The sequence below is a fragment of the Condylura cristata genome, unplaced genomic scaffold, assembly GCF_000260355.1.
Source record: "Condylura cristata isolate star-nosed mole 26May11 unplaced genomic scaffold, ConCri1.0 scaffold00013, whole genome shotgun sequence".
NCBI lineage: Eukaryota > Metazoa > Chordata > Mammalia > Eulipotyphla > Talpidae > Condylura > Condylura cristata.
Window position 1 is genome coordinate 19,405,522 of NW_004567114.1, and position 16,877 is coordinate 19,422,398.

At 58.7% G+C, this 16,877-nt stretch overlaps 1 protein-coding gene across 2 annotated transcripts; it reads right to left on the bottom strand.

Annotated features, from left to right (window-relative positions):
- Window positions 1-790: 790 nt before the first annotated feature.
- VASH1 (vasohibin 1) lies at window positions 791-16,871 on the bottom strand. 2 transcript variants are annotated; one of them, XM_004681671.2, is made up of 7 exons: window positions 15,652-16,871; window positions 10,861-10,949; window positions 9,769-9,825; window positions 8,228-8,302; window positions 7,213-7,594; window positions 5,464-5,576; window positions 791-4,589 (listed from the first exon to the last, which is right to left on the bottom strand). In XM_004681671.2, the coding sequence occupies exons 1-7, from the start codon at window positions 15,958-15,960 to the stop codon at window positions 4,517-4,519; spliced, it is 1,098 nt and encodes a 365-aa protein (XP_004681728.1). In that variant the 5' UTR covers window positions 15,961-16,871; the 3' UTR covers window positions 791-4,516. The 2 variants fall into 2 exon arrangements, with proteins under 2 accessions (XP_004681728.1, XP_012579996.1); XM_012724542.1 differs by having other exon boundaries at window positions 7,213-7,603; window positions 15,652-16,141.
- Window positions 16,872-16,877: the final 6 nt, after the last annotated feature.

A 16,877-nucleotide genomic window follows, 5' to 3' on the forward strand; every position in this document is an offset into this window, starting at 1 on the left:
CTAGGGCAAAGTGAGCCTGTAAATAACTAAACTGCCTCTACTTAGTGGTGCATATTCCAAGATGGTCATGGACTTCAAAGGATGACCCTGCCGCTCCCCTCTGCCCTCCTGCCCTCCCCTTCCCGTCCTCCACCACCACACTGCCAAGGACCAAGGAGGAGCGCTGGCTGCTCTCACTGTGCGAGTTTGGTCTCCTCTCAGATCCAGAGTTTTCCTCTTAAGCTGAGGGGTGGGAGAGCACAGCAGGGAGGGAGCATGAGAGGTGAAAAACATGTGCAAGCCCGGCTGCAGCTGTTTGAGTTTGCTTTGGAGCACAGGAAGAGGCCCAGACAGACAGCCGAGGAGGAAAGCAGGTGCGGGGGAGCACTGGGGTTTCCCAGGGCCCGCTCTGTAGCCACCAATGATTCTGAACCGGCAACTGCACGAGAAGGGACTTCAGACTCTTGTTGCTAGGGCATCTCCCAGGAGAACACTGGGCCTTTCTCCTCTGCCCTGATGGACAGCTGGGGACTGGGACCAGAGAGCAGGCTCTGGAACGCAGCCTGGAAGCGGACTCCAGCTGGCGCTGGGAGCGGACAGGGCTCACCACGGCCAGCAGGGAAGAGCTGCTCCAGATGAGGGAGAACAAGAGCCCGGTGGCGTCAGCGGGCTGAAGGGTGGTCTAGGGCCTCAGAAATGCCATGACGACTGCTGGGCTCACCGCCCCACTCCCCTGCCCGTCAGGCTGGTGCTGGCGGGCAGGCAGTGTGGGCTTGGCCCCAGCCCCAGGGAAAGGAAACAGGCTTACACGTGACTGCTCAGCCCACACAGCCAGAGCTGCGGAGACTTTATTCACTTCGGGGGGAGAAAATGAGAACAGGAATGAGACGAGTGTGCACGTGAAAGGGAAGGACAATACTGACAGGAGAACAGTCCAGCACACCCAGAGCTGGGGCGGGGGGGGGCAGCCCATCATTACGGGCTCCACAGGTCATGCACACCAGCCTTCTCCCTCCTCAGAAGAAGAAAAAGGGAGACTTGGGACTCGGGCACCAGGATGGTGAGGGGGCAATACTGACGGGCCTGCGGCTAGCACCCGTGGGCCTGCAGTGCCTGGGGCAGTCTCCTCAGGGGCCGCTCCCTGCCCCTCACACCGGTTTCTCATGGGAACAAGGGAAGTAGAGACTTAACGCAGGTGAGCTCTAGCGCACGACTGAGTTAGTGTGCTGGGCCCAGCACTCACCTCCCTGCACTCGGAGGCCAGAGGGGGGGCCTGGGGCAGTGCCACACTAAGCCAGCGGACGTTCCAGGCAAAACTAGGAGCCCACCAGCCCAAGATCAGCCGGAGTGAGACTGTTCCAGAGCCAAGAAGTCAAGTCCACGCTGAAAGTTCAGGTATGAGATGACAGACATGGCCCCTGGGCTCCTCAGACCCTCGGCATCATGGCACCCCACAGCTGAGCTGCTGCGCCCCCCCACTTGGCCACGCCCAGGCAGGACAGGTAGGGGAACCAGTGGTGTGTAGACATCACGTGGGAGGGCTAAGGCTGGCGGGCGGAGGGGTAGGTAGGTTCCGCTCAGCGTCCCAGTGTTCGGGACCCCACACACCAAGGGCCAGGCTTTTGGGGGGGGACCCTGCGATCATGGATGGCTTTCTCTTACCTCACCTGGACCCTGGCGCAGCCAGCAGCCCCCATCCCTGGGGGCAGAGGAACCCAACTGAACCGCTAGAAGGCAGTCCCAGTCAGGGAGCCAGCCCCCCCACGCACAGGAAGATGAGGTGATAGCGAGGATGGTTACTAAGGCCCCGAAGTCCCTGACCAGCTCCCCCCCCCAGAAACTCTGCAGCCAGGCCAGCCCCAGGGAGCAGAGCCCGTGTAAACACGGCCAGGAGGGAGGAGGGGTTGCTACATATGAGAAAGTTAAAAATAAATTAAAAAGCACCGCTGCCTGGTGGTGGTGTCTCAGCTAAGGGGAGTGCTGGGTTATCAGCCCAGCGCAGAAGGGGTTGGAGCTTCCTTCTGTCTCCTCTGTGGGCTGGGGAGGGGGAGCCGTCTGGGAGCATCCTACTAGGACTCCCCTACCAGAGAGCTTCCCGGTGTCTCCCTACCCAGTTCCAGTGCCTCTTCTCTTTCCCTCAAGCCCTGCCATACACAGGGGTTCTCAGGGAACACCCCTGCAGTCTTCATGAGGAACTTACCCCAGACTCAAAGAAGGCCTCCTCCTCTGCCTCATACCCCACCCCCCAATGTGAGCCATTGCTGCCAGCCAGGGACCACCATCCTCGCTACCCGAAGGCTGGGATGGTGGGTGAGTCGGGGTCACTGCCCGTCAGGTTGGTGTGGCCAGGCGTAGCCCGGGGGAGGGCAGGTTAGGTTTCTCCAGGATCATTGAGGAACCTGGTGAGGCAAGGCGCTGAGCAGCTGGCCTCGCTGCTGGTTTGACGAGCTGCCAGTCCCTGAGGCCTTCGCTGGTGGGCACGGGCACTGGCAAAGGCGCCCTGGGTCCCTTCCTACTCCCACTTTCTCAGCTTCCTGCACCATCCATCTCCCTGGCAAGCTGAGAACTGCGCCATTTCTGCCCCCTGCCATCCTCTCTGGTGGCACAGCGGCCCCAGGGCACCTCTTGTCTCTAAGGGAAGGGATGGCATGAACAGGGCAGTGGCAGTGAGGACCTGCCTGGCCCAGCCTGCTCAGGGAAGCCTGGGACTTTCCTACTTTCCATCTCAAAGCCGTTCTGCGAAGTTCTTCCCAGCACAAGCTCTACCTCCAAGATGATACACTCACATTCTCTTTTCACCTGTATGGGTTTTTAAGTTCTCTGAACTGATGGCTGCTAACATCTGGACATCAGCATGTCTCACCTAAAAGCTCAGGGTTCTGGTCTTTGATAATCATCAGACTATCTGGCAGTGCAGGGCCTGCACTGTGAGCCCGGGGAGCAGCAGAGGCCCCTCGAATAACGGGGCATGCCCCCTTTCGCTCACCACAGGCCCCACCCAGCCCTGCAGCCCTCCTTACTCCTGTAGCACTTGAGTTGAAATTCTGAGCTGTGACCGCCCCTCTTCCAGGCACCCAGCCCCTCTGCAGCCTCACTCACAGCTGCCTCTGGCTGAATCAGCCTCTCCCGAAGAGAAGCCGTAGGGGTCATCTGCAGCTGAGAAGCCGTAGGGGTCATCTGCAGCTGAGAAGCCGTAGGGGTCATCTGCAGCTGCTCTTCCCACCTGAATCCTCTCTGTCCCTCCCGGCAAGTTACCACTTGTGCTTGACTACCTGCGTGGTAGGGAGCGCCCTGCTCCCCAGGCAGCCGGATCTAAGCTCTCCCCCACATCCCTTCCTCACTTACACCCCCCGTTTGGGCTCTGCTGCTGCTCAGTGGCCACACTGCACCCCTGCCTTACAATTCCTTGTTGCTCGAGCCTCCGGCGCCTTCCCTCCACTCTACCACTTTCTGTCTGCAGCCTCTCACTTCCCTGCCAGGCAGGCTATGGAGACTTAAGCTGTTCAGATGCTTCTCTGAGGAGCCGCCACATACAACGTATCTGATCATCACGAGGGCCCCAAACGTAGCTGGATGCTAAAGGAGGGACAGTGGGTCTGGGAACAAGCGCCCGGGGCCCGGTCTTCAGTTCCTCAGCAGTAGCTTGGAGGGGGTACAGAGGCAGGAGCAGGGAGCCAACAGTGCTCACCGCTGGGCACTGCTGGGGGAAGGACCCAGGCCTCAGTGTCCATCGGCTCGCCAGCCATGGTTCCTGCCACACACCAGGTTCCCAGCATGCTGACCCCTTAGCGAAGAGCAGCCCCTCTGCAGGGGGGGCCCTGGCGTCAGTCAGTGGAGCTGGGCTGAGCAGGAGACCCAGCTGGAACTTTCCCCAGAGGGCCGCTCCTGGGCCACTTCCAGCTCACTCTTGCTCAGTGCCACACTAATAGGCCCACACAGCAGTGTTCATGGGCTGCTGGGGCCTGAGTCCTCTCCTAGGCCCTGGACATGCCCTCTGGGGGCCAGAGCTGTGCCAAGGGCTATGTACGTCCGCCCAGGACAACCCCAACCCTGCTTCCCTTTCCCGAGGTCAAAAGTCTGCGCGGCAGGCAGAACAGGGGAAATCTCCATCCCTCCCCTAATCCAGCTCCAGGCCTGCCACAGGCCCGATGGGATCAGGAGGTTCCCCACGGGGTAGACCCCAAGCCCGCAGAGCCAGCAGCCCCTGTACACCAGCCCCTGGCACTTGGGTCTCTCCGCTCTTGGCCTTTCAGCCGTTGGGAAAGCTGCTAGTTTTCATTTCTTCCCAAATAACTTAAACTTCAGTTGTTGAGTTTTCAAACTCCAAATAAAATACTGCCTCTCCATCCAAAGTTAGGGGTGTGGCTCAGTGGGAGGGGCAGCAGCTTGGGTGGATGAGCTGGGGTACACTCTTCCCCTTGCGCCTCGTCCGTGCCCTGTCCCATCACCAGCCCCTTCCGCCCCCAAGGGAGCAAGCCTGATTCTGGCAGTGGATCACGGCCCCCAGAAGTGGCAAGGCTGGGGAGCAGTCACCACCTCACACCCGGATCTGGTACCCATTGAGGTCTGGCATGGCTTTGGGGTCTGCAGGTTTCTTCTCACCCGAAGGCCTGGAGGGAGGAGAGAGCAGAGAGGAGGGAAGAGTGAGGGGTCAGGGGTGGTCCTGCCACCCATGGGGACCCTGCCCCATTCTCTAAGGTGCCGCACATGCAAAGCCAGAGTATACAGTGGAGAACAGTAGGGTGGAAGTTTCTAGAAATCCTGACCTGCTTGTCCCCCCTTGCTTATAGACCCTTGCTCTTGGCTGCGGGTCTGCTAACTTGGTCACAGGTAATAGGTTAACCTGCAAGTCTCTTCCAGAGGAATCTCTGGCCTATGCCAGCGTCCTGGGTCTGAGCGAACGATGCTGGCTATCTTGGAGCCCTCACTCATATCAGAGAGGTGGCTTCCTGAATAACAGGCTATTAAAACAAGGGCCAAAATGACTTGCAGGTGACAAATCAGAGGAGGAGAAGGCCTGGTGTTTGATGGGGAGTTTCTGCCATGTAGATAGAGCCAAACCCACAGGCTCATGGTGGCGGGGGTGATGGGGGGACAAGTTAGGTTCAAAGCAGTTGCCTTCTGCTGGGCTTGTTCCAACCATGGATATTCTGGGAGAACTTGGAGTCTGCAGGGTTCTCCCTCAACCCCCCAAGTCACAGAGCCTGTCCTGCCACTGTATAGGCCCCTTGCTGGCCACCAGGACCCCACACTGAGCAACCCAGGCCAGTCAAGGCCAGTCAGGGTTCTCTCTGGCCAGGTGAGCCCTGTCTGCACACAAACCCACCCCCCAGTCACACCGGAGCGGGGGATTGGTGGGGGTGGGGGGTGGGCAGAAGAGAGGAGGAAGGTGGTTATGAGGGCAGGGTGAAAAATAAGCAGGATCTGGAAGAAGAGGGCAAAGGGAGAAAGCTTCCAGGCCCTACATGTGACCCCATCCCTCACCTCCTTTCGCTGCGGCTGTTCCTGCGGTGGGGGCTCGACTGGCCCCTCTGTGGGGAGGAAACGTCCTTCTTCCGGTCCTTGGTGGGGGACGGAGGGCCAGTCCCTTTGCCAATCTTGTTGGGAAGAAAGAAATGAAGGCTCACTCCCGGGCTGCCAGGAGTCCCCTGTGCCCTGAGGTGCCAAGGCCCTGAGGCTGCCCGGGGCAGGGTCCAGGAAGCCGTGAGCGAAGTTATACCCTGTCTTCAAACCTGCTCTCTGGGCACTAACACTGCCAGGAAAGGGGCCCCGGCAGAAGTGCCCCGGGCTTGGCAGCCCCTGAAATAGCGTGGACATGGGAGAAGTCAGAGTGTTAGTGATGCTGTAGGAAGTTTTCAAGAAAAGGGCCATTTACTCTAATGCCAAGTGCGACCAGGGGAAGCAGCTATGTCTGCGCTCAGGCCGGGATCCAGCATTGATGGGTGGTGCTGGTCATCTCACGCCAGGCAGCAGCTCAGGCTGGTAGTTCCAGCTCTGATTAAGAAAAATGGGAAAAGCAATTGAACCACCTTTTAGAAGGCATGGTCAGCTGGACCTGAATTTTTGAAACATGGGTCACATTGGGGTACTGGAGAGCAGCAAAAACACGGGGAGTCCTCAGCAGACCACAGGCTGGAATCACAGGGCTAAAGACAGGGAACCACTGCCTCTAACTTCAGCTCCAGCATGTTCCCGGGGAGACCAGGGAACACTCCAACAGGAGCCGGGCATGGGCCGCTGCCCAGGCTGCCTCTGCAGAGGAGCGGTGCAGGAACTGGAGAGAGTAGCCAGGTCAGCGGTGGTCTGCTCTGCTCCAGGGGCAGGGGCTGCCACCCCACAGGGTCTGGCCTGAGTTCTTACATGCCCCCTGGGCTCTCCTGGCACCTGCGACATGCCAGGCTCCCCATCCTGAGACAGCTGCAGTCCCACCTCGCTGCCTCTGAGTGAGTGGGCTCCCCACCCCGTGTATGCCTTCAGAGCTTCCTACCCAGAAAGCAGAGCCTCTAGCTACTGCCCGCCAGCCTCCAGGGCTGTGGGGAGGGGGCAACGGCAGGCATCAAATGCCACGTTCAGGGCAGTGGCCCGGGGCTGCTGGAGGGGCAGACTCACAGCGCAGCCACGGCTGAGCAGTGGGGAGGAGTGAACATCCTGCCTCACCCAGAGGGGAGACTCGTTCTCCATGGGGAGGTCCCGGGAAAGGCTACGCTTCTGCCCACTGTGAGGCTGAGGGGCAAATTCAGTGGCCCAGCCCACCTGCTCTGGGCCTGAAAGCCCTGGCCCTCCCCGAGGTTCCTGGTCCTTTATTGGAAGCGGAGTATCAGGGAGTCAAGAGCCAGGATACACCTGTTTCTTCCCCACTCCACCCACCCCCCCAGACGGGCTAGTTTCCCATGGTGGTTCTTTCCAACAAGTCCTGTCCCCCCAGTGCTGCGCCCCGGCCCTGCTCCAAGGCCTGCCCACAACCCCAACCAGCCCACTTCCTTCTGGGGCCTTGGCCTGCCCACCTGAGGGGACTCTCTCAGTAACAGTGACCACAGCAAAGCCCAGGCTCCAAAAGGACCGCCTCTCCCTTGACCCCCCACGCCTACTCCGCTGGGCTGGGGTGCCAAGGAGGGGGCAGGGGACATCCCCTGCCAGCTGGCCCACCAGGAAGAGGCCGTTCTTTCACGTCAACATGTGGTCCTCCAAGGGCCGCGTGTGGACCCCTGCGGGCGGGACGGCGTCCAGACTGACCTTGAGCCTCATGTCCCGGGCGTGGCGCTCCAGCTCCTTGCGGAAGTCCTCGCGGCCCAGCCTGCCCACGTCCAGCACCGAGTGCTTCCACTCGATCTGCTCCACACTGTGCGGGTCGTGGGACACACACTGGCCCAGCTTCACCTTCTTCAGCACGTGCCAGCAGCGGCTGTAGGCGGCCTCGTAGTCCAGCACCAGCTCACTGAGCGTGCGGAAGGCGGGCGGCTTATACATCAGGTCCTCCCGCCGGCTCATGCCCAAGGCCCCGTAGCGGCCCCCGAAGTTCACCCCCAGCACAATGTGGCGGAAGTAGTTCCCTGAGAAGTAGGTCTTGAAGCTGATGGGGAAGCGTTCCAGGGTGGGCATGCTGTTGGTGAGGTAACTGGCGGCGCCACCCCAGCTAAGGAAACGCCAGGAGAAGGCACGGGCCAGCCAGGGGAGGACGACCGGGTGGCCTGATGCTCGGGAGAGTCGCCCACCCCGGGGGAGAGTCGCCCTCTCTGGGAGAGAGAGCCCTCAGAGGCCTCGGACCCTGCTCTACCTCCTGATCTGGCCTGGTGGCCCTGATGAAGGCCCCAGGGCTGGCTTTCAGGTGGAGGTGACTGAGAAACTCTGCACTTTTTTTAAAGGCAGTGCTGAGTTCTGTCCCAAAGATCCCATCCAGCAGCCCCCACAAATCAACGTGCCTGGAGATGCTGGCACTTGGGCATCCAACCTGCTCTCCCGGGCTCTAGCTCTGGAAGTGGCACAATAGCTTTCGTGAGACAGTGTGTCCTGATTTAGGGTTCAGAGAACAAGGTCCCTGTGTCCACCGGGCTCAAAGAGGGGACCCGGGAGCTAGCGACTGAGTTGGGGGGTAGGACTGAGCCCCCGCAAGTGTCTTCACTTTGGAGCCAAACCCAGGAATCTAGTAGGAAGCTAGGAGGGCCTTTAATCAATCCTCCCCTTCCAGAGGAGGAAGCTGGGCCCAGGGGGCCTCTCTCTGACCCGCCCCCCCCAAGGCCAGGAAGGATACATTCCCAGGATCACGGCTTCCAGGCATTTGATCGGCAGAGCCTCTTTGGTCATTTCCTTGGCCAGGTCCATCAGTCTGGGGGAAGGGAGGCAGAGCATGAGGAAAGATCCAGCAGAAGCGTGGGGGAGGGGAGGCCAGAAATGCTAGGACAGAGGCCTCCCCACCCCCTTCCAGCTGCTTCAGTGAAGGAAGCACCTGGGTGGGTGGGGGCACCCCACTGGGAGTTTAAGGAGGTGGGAGAAGAAGCAGGTACTGAAGTTAAGGAAGGAGAGCCCTTCCCGCTCCCCTTCTTTCACTTCCACCCCTCTCTCCTTCCCCAGGCTCTACCCCAAAGACCTCTCGGGGAAGGGCAGGCACCAGAGGTCTTTGACCACCTCCGGCTTCGCCATGGGAGGCAGCCAGCCAAGGCTGCCGGGGCCTCGGCACTGAGCTCATCCCTTCTGGCGCACAGTGGACCCCTGACCCAACTGTGGCTTCTCCAAAGAGCTTTTAATTGATTGCAACGGCTCCCCCACAGCTGGCCAGCTGCCCAGGGCCTCAGACATGGGACCTCGGGCAGTTAGTCACTGCCCAGAGACTCCCTAGCCTGCTCCTGAACTTGGAATTCAGGCCACTTTAAGACAGCCTGTCCTTGAAGCCAGGTTCCTCCCTCCTCACCTGACACTGACCCTGGCCCGAGCCTATAGCCTGGCCAGTGGCCTTGCCCAGGAGGGTACCAGACTCTTCCATCCCAGTGGGGCCAAAGCTAGAGCCCAGCACACAGCAGCCACAGGACAGCCAGGGCAAAGTTGGGGTTAGAGACCTTGGACTACACCAGGGAGGGGCTTTTTAGCTAACTCCCCACTAAAACAGTTTTCCAGAAGCACATAAACATGGACTGCATGTGGCGCCAGAGGCAAAATTCACACTACTATGTAAAATACAGGGTTTTCAGACTGTGGGTGGTATAGGACTGGGCCCCTAGATCCACCATGTCATTCAGGGTTCACTCTCCCCTTCCCTGAAGGCTTCTTCAGGGCATTCCAGGGTTCACAGAACCCTTGGGTGGTGGAATGGGACCAGAGAAATGGGTATTCTCTCTAGGGGGACCCCTGGTGATCAGACCTGGGTTGTGTACTGTATGACCAGAAGCCAGTCCAATAAGCAAATGGGGTAATGCACAGCTTCCTTGCCGCGGCGGTGCACAGGCAGGGAACAGAGAGAAGGGGGCTGGGTCTCACCTGTTAGGCCCACCCATCATTGCAAAAGAAAATAGGCTGGAGGCACAAATACAGGCCATCTACCTGGCACCACCTGATACCAGCACCAAGGCAAGCTGGGGGCTGCCTGCCACCTGCCAGCTCAGTGTGGACGCCAGGGTTCTTTACCACCGGGGGACCTGGTTGTTGATCTCATTCACAGTGCCCTCTGACAGCCTTACGGCCCCTGCTGGCGGGCTCCCTGGGGAGTCCTGTCTGCCTTATAAGCTTCCACACAGAGGCTCCCAAGGCAGGGTTACACTTAGGTTTAGTGCAGAGGGACAAGGCGTACCCCATACTCACCCTGTCAGAGGTCTGCTCTTCTTAATTTCAAAGAACTGTGTCCCTGTGTGATTGTACCTGTGGGTGGCGGTTAAGGGCTTCCTGGCTTGGTTTGCAAAAGGTATGTTCCTGTGTCCCCCATCTCCCAGACCCCGGGGGTCCAGCACCCGTAGGGGTGCACGCTGAGTGAAGACCCCATGATGCATTTCCCACAAGGCACCTTGGAAGCTGCTCCAGACCCAAGGAGGAGGCACGGCACCTGGGCGTGCCCTGCCACCCTGGCCCCTCTGTGTTCTCGGTCAGCCTCTCTGGGTTCCACCTGTGCTCCCCCTGCCCTCCCCGCCTAGGAAGGGCGCCTTGGCCCTGCAAAGAGGCTGATCTGTGGACAGCGCTCTGTAACCTTCACTCTCCAAGCAGCTGAGCGATGTGAAGCGGGTGGGAGTCAGGTGTGTGCTGCGAGCCACCCTTCCCACGGCAAAGGAGGGGCTTTCTCCTGCTCAGGGCCCAGGCCTGGACTTTCCATCTCTGCAGCCGCAGGGCTCGGGGAGAGAGCCCAGGACACACGGCCTGGGAGGGGGGGACTCAGGGCCCAGAGCAGGACATGGCTAAGCGCAGCTCAGGGGAGTCCAGCTCTGCCCATGCCGGCAACAGCCTTCTGCCAGGGGAGATAGAGGCAAAGAGCTGGAACATTCCAAGTGCAGAAGTTATCTCCTCCAGCATAAAATCCCTTTATCCTCTATCCCCCTACTCCCTCACGTGCACCATTTCAAACCAGTTTTGGACACCCCTGAGGGAGTGTCCCCGCTCTCCCTCAGCTGGGGCTGGCCGCCCAGTGGAGGAGGCAGCTTGCACTTGGCCGTCCGAAAGGGTGGCTCAGGAGACATCTGGCCCGTCACACAGAGGGGCAGGTGGCCGAGAGCCAGAGTGGGCGTGCATCCACTGACAAACTCCCTCCAGTGCAGGACCCAGGGAGCGGGGGCACACAGAGGTGGTGACTACGGCCTGCAGTGGTGGGGGGCAGCTCTGCCCCTTCTCCAGCCCAGCTGGAAACAAGCCCCACATGGGCTTTGGACCAGAGCGTTCGCAGACAGGGGCACCCGGCAGGGAGGATACTGCAGCTCCCTGATGTAGCGCTGCACGGCTTCCAGGCGCTCAGGGACAGGCGTCGAGGGCGGGAACGTAGGCACACTCGGTATGGGAATCTGGGGGTGGACAAAGAGCGCTGGTCACTCCGACGGCTCAGCCTGCAGGTGCAGCCCACCTGAGGCCCCGCTGAGCCGCTGGAGAAGCCACACCTTGCAGAGAGCCCCCCCTTCCCTCTCTGAGCCGCCGCCTTCCTGGGTAACCCCTTCCAGAGACTCCCGCCACACCACTGGTCCCTCTCTGCTGGCTCTGGATGAGATTCCTGATTGGCGCTTAAGCTGATGTTCCAGTTGGTGTTTTGATAATATCAGAAAAACATAGGCTGATGCACTGAATGTTTTGAATTTTAAATGTTACGTCATAACAAGAATGTCAGTACTGGGGCTGATTCATTCGGGGTTGGGGTTTGCCCTTGTTTAAGTACTGGATCAAAACGGGGCCTTCCTCTTAGGATCTTGCCCTGGGCTGGGGAAGCCCCCCCGTGAGGAGGGGGTCACGCGCCCTAGTATCGCAGCACCTGATAAACTTTCCTCTCTTACCTGAGCTGTTACCTGCACCACCCTCTCTCTGCCCCAGCACAGTCTGGGACTGCAAGACACCAGCAGGGTCAGGGTGTGAGTGGAGGGAGGGTGACGAGGGAGCTGTGAGAACCAGGCAGCAGGCACCCCTGGGTGGACATCCTACAGGTCATGGCCTTCACATGCAGTGGCTGCATGTGGGAACAGACAGGGAAAAGACCCCAGGGCTCCTGGCTCCTGTCTGAGGTGCCCCTGATGGTGGGCACCAGCGGGCACAGGATGACAGCCTCTGACAGACCCCCACGGACTCCTATGTGCCGGAAAGTGGGAGGGAAGCCTGGTGTGTGCCCCAGAGCGCTGAATGGACCCCACCCCCACCCTGCCATCTCCTCTCCCGCCCTGGCCCCACTCTATCTTTCTCCTCCTTCCTGTCTGGACAGTCCCAAACAGCTGACACTTCTGTTTAGAGGAAGTTATTTCCCCTTTCACATCACCAGAAAAAACCCCAAAACACAGTGCCACCATTTAGTTACCAGGGGACAGAAGTCCCAGCCTGGACTCTCCCTCCCCCTGCCTGACCACCCTGACTCAGATGGGCTCCAGAATGCTCCGAGGGCACAGACTTGCCCCTGTCAAGGAGAGCTGGGTGGGAGAGGAAAGAGGAAATCACTTCAAAAGCCACGATACTCAAAGGGAGCTGACCTCAGGCAGAAAGCCTGGAGAGGCAGCCTGGGCGCCCCCATTTCTCAGATGAGGACACCCAGTGGTTCGAGGCCGCTAGGTGGCGATTGCAAGGATACCCTCCCTTGAGACATCCCCAGAAGGGTCTAAATGCCAGGGTTGGGCAGGGACCACGAAGACATGATGGCTGCCATGCCAAGGACCCAGGAATGGCTGCTCTGGGAGAAAAGAATGGTTCCCCCAAGGTCATAAAAGATCTGGGGTTCACAGCAGGGCCCTCTCTGGTGCAGCTTTATGAGTCACGTCCCCCACATGAACCTGCAGACAGCGCGATCTCTTTCCCTTGACTACCCACACAGGCGTACTCAGGCACTCAAAAGCAAACAAGATTCTGTATGTGGAACCACCAGACCTACTTTAGGATGGGGAGCCTGGGTTGGCCCCCAACCTTCACCTCCAAGCCAGGAGACAGAAAATGCTTCCTCACTGTTGAGGGGTGGGGTGGAGTAGGGTATGGTGGGGGTGAACGGTGTGAGTGGCCCACATCTCTGCAGGGACCTCCTACCAGGCCAAGGGCTACCCTTGCTCCAGGAAGCCGCTGAAGTCCTGAGGCCTGTGAGGATGTGCTCGCTGGGGAGTCCTGGGGTGGCACAGCCCGTGGGCAGGAAGCAGAGCAGCCTAGGGGTACACAGCCAGACCACCACTGTTGAGACCCCAAGCCCACTATTCACTATGTGGCATCAAGCCCTTGACTTCGTTGTGCCTCAGAGGCCTCATCTGTAAAGAGGGGTGCAAGGAGGCTCATGGCCCACAGCAGAGGCTCAGTCCAGCATGCACCAAAGACAGCACATGCTGGCAGTGTTGTCTTTTGGGAAACGTCCAAATTCGAACTCTGCAGGAGCTCAGTGTCCCGAGCCACAGACAGAGCCTGGGCAGCTGGGGTGGATGAGGGGGCACTGGGTTTTTAAAGATGGCGGTAGCTTGAAACAACCTGGATCTGGGATTCTTTCAGAAACAGCTGCCCTTAACCATACTGGCCTCACCTTTTTGAATGATGTTTCCCCCCAATGCCTATGGGATGGCTTGCTGCACCCCCACTCCTTGTTCCTGTTACTTCATTAATTCCACAATTCCCTCATTAATTCCTCCCAACACCCCTCTGAGGTGGGTATTGGTATTATCCCCATATCACAGCTGAGGAAACTGAGGTGCAGAAGATTGCGTATTTTCCTCACAAAGTGGTGACGGGAGAGACAGGATTTGCACAGGTGGGTTCCATCCACCGCAGAGCTCTTTATCCTCCTGTGCTGGAGAGGCCCCAGACTCCGCCACCCGCAGGGCCAGGCAGGTCACAGGATGGGCAGGTTGGGAGTACGGCCCGCGCAGTGGGAGTTGGGGGGGCCCTGCTGGGCTCCAGTGCCAGCAGCCAGGAGAGGATTCTCCGTTTCAGCAGCTTTTCATTTTCTGAAAAGATGCCAAGGATCTGGGTCTTTATGTGAAAACTCCCAGCTTTAAATTATGGCTCCAGTGGTCTTTTAAAATATGGTACCACCCTAGCAAAGCCTCTCCCCCCACAAAGCATCTCTGCGGGCAGCTGCCAGGGCCTGGCCGCTCAGGGAGGGTCAGCTCAGTGGCCCTTTGCTCTGGCTCTCTGGAGCCCTGCCCAGCCCCCCAGACAAGGCTAGTCCTTTCTACCCCAGGTCAAGGTCAAGGAGGAACCCCACACAGACTTGGGTGGGTTGTGTTTTCCTGTGGTGTCAGGTGATGTTGACTTTTCCAGTCCTCTCACAAAGTTCCTGCATACGGTCATCCTCCTGTCACCCCCAACAAGAGTTCATTCCTTCACCAGTCCTCCCTAGATATGAAGAATGAAGAAGGCAAGACCACCTTTTAGACCAGGCCCTAATATGCTCATCGGCTTTTTTTTTTTTTGCTTTGTTTTTAGTTACTAAGAACGGGGACAATTTTGCAAGGACCTGTTCACACTCTCCCGTAGCCAGATTTGGACAGAAGCAAGATGGCAGGAGAGCCATCTGCCAAATGCCAACTCGCTCATGGCAGGAGCTATTTTCTGGCCTCCCTCATCCAAATGATCTGAGGGAAATCGAACCTCTGTGTGCTGAAGACGGCCTCAAAAAAAAAAAAAGGTACTGAATGAGCAGTCAGTCAGTGCTGGTTGAAGGCTTTACCATTTGTCAAATGTTTTAACTCGGTCTCTTAATCTCTACCACAACCAAGCCTATTTTACAGATGAGAAAGACTGCTTAAAGAGGCCTGCTTACGGTCACCAGGACAGACAGGCAGTCCAAGCCAAAGCCCACACTCTTTGATGCAATATTTTCTCTTCTAGGAATTTATTCCAAAGAATTAATCAGAACCAGGCGCCCAATTTTGTGTTTTAGAGTGTTCACCACAGTGTTCCTTGTAAGAGTAAAACGTTGAACCAAGGTCCAACATGGAGGGTAAACTAAATAAAGTCCAAGTTTCACCAAGGGCAATTATGTAGCCAGGCGTGATCAAACCCACACTTTACTTCCCCTTGAAATACCAGGCAGCTGCTTCACTTTCCTTGCCCAGAAGACACTTTCTGATGGCGCCACCAGTAACTTGGTCAAAAACACAAATCCGGTCATTTGTCACCAAATCTAATGCCGACAACTGCTGCTCTCCCTGGCCCCCTTCCTCTGACCTCTGTTTAAAGGACTTTTTCGGGGGGTGGGGGGAGGATTTCAGTCTCTGCATTTGGGAGAGTGATTCCTTGGTGTTAGCCAAAATGGTTAAGAAAAAAACCAAGACATATCTCCATGCAGCACTCGCGGCCCAGAAAGTCTGGAGTACCCTCTTGTTTGGCAAACACAGACACGCCAGTTTTGTGCCAGGCACACAGGAGGCCTTGGAAAGACAAAGCCGAATGAGACAGTCTCAGCCTTCACCGTGACACAAGTGGAGGGGAGGGCCTCGGAGAGTGTCAGTCCTACCCAGAAAAGTGATTTCACTTCTTCCCCTCCATGGGCCTTCTTCTCCTACCCAGAATCCACATCCAACAGTGGACCTGAATCCTGACGATGGGGACAGAGTCCCAGCTCTGTGACTAACTGGTGTGGGACCGGGACTCCTACATGAGTTTTTATTTTGTCACCTCTAAAATGGGGCCCCAAACTTGCACTGACCTGACAAGGCTACCGGATTCATTAGCATGAAAACCCTGTTCTCAATGTCCCAGGTCCTGTATTCTTAGTTATCCACACTTTTCTGGCTTAGCAAATAAGTCAAGAAATGCAGTTGTCCTCATTCCTTAATCTGCTGCCCTGCCCCCCAAACATGGACATTTTAAAAGAGCTGGAGGAGGGCTTCCTGGAGACAGCCTGCCGGCCTCCCAGAACAAGCCCAATGGCATCTGAGAAAAAGTTCTTTGGGCAGGTTCAAAGTGGGTTAAAGGAAACCTTAGTTCCAGTGGCCCCCTGCTCCAAGAAGGAAAGAGCACGTTGCTCCCCTAAGGGCTAAGATCCTAAACAGGCCCTCCCCCCTCCTCCCCCACCCCACCCCACCCCAACCCCCTCACCTTGGGCAGGTCGGTGGCTCCACGGATCCGCTGGGCCACCTTCTCTCCATTGGGGTGGATCTTGGCCACGTGCTTCCACATCCTTTCCCAGGTGGCCTCATCCACAGGCAGCCCGCCCCGGTTGACAAAGAAGGGGACGCCTCCTTCCCGCAGGTCTTCTTCCCCTTCCTCCTCTGGCTCATCTTCTCTCTGTGCCGATGCCCCTTCACTGGTCTCCAAACGCTTGACCCCAGAGGGGGCGGCAGCCGCAGTTGGGGCAGCACTGCCGCCGCCGCTGCCACCCCCGACCACCTTCTTCCCTCCTGGCATCCCCAAATCCTTGATGGGGTGGGAGGATGTGTTAGGAGGCAGGGGGGGTAAAGTAGGTAGCTCACAGAAGGCCTCCCACACACCAGCTGCAGCGATAACACATGGCCAAAGGGAGTGCGAGGCGCCTTTAAGGGACCAGGGCGTGGCTCCGTACAATAAAATACTACTCGAGAGGGGAGGGGGGAGGGGGGGTCAGTGCATCGCGGAGAAGTGGGGGACGAGGGGCAGGTGGTCCAGGGTCAGCCTGAGAGGCCTAGTTCCGTTTGAAAAAGCGAGGAAAAGAGAACACACCCCAGCCTGGCAGTCGTCACAAAGCACCCCCGTTTGACGGTGAGAACAATGATGGGCAGCAGTCTGGGCTGGCAGAGGAGAAAAGTCCGAGGGAAACTGAGGCCAGACAGCTCGGACCTCGGGCCACGGAAGGGGCCCCAGGCACGAGTACCCACGCTGACTGGGCTCCCCAGACCCCCCAGTTTAGTAAAAACAAACCAAATTCCTCTACAAAATACTCTCACGCTCACACCTGCGCGCGCTCAGGAAGGGATGGGGGTGAGTGTTGAGGTGACTCCAGGCCAAGCTCCAAGCAGGGCCCCCCCAGAACCGGAGGGCCGCGAGGGGCAGCGATTTCTCCGACGCGACGAGTCCGGAGCCAAGATTCACAGCTGGCGGGACGCGGGGAGGGGGCGCGCGCCGACTTGCACATTCCACGCCCGCAGCCAACTCCCCGCACAAAGTGGGCTTTGTCTCGGCCCCCCTGTCCCCCTCGCCCCCGGAAAGCTGCAGCGGAGTCCCCGATAGGGGGAAGGGCGCGGCGGGAGAGCCGAGGCCCCGCGGGTTCCCCAGCCCCGCGAGTCTTAGCGGGCGGACAACCCGCACCCCGCGCGGCGCGGCGCCAGCCGAGCCATCGCTGGGCGCGG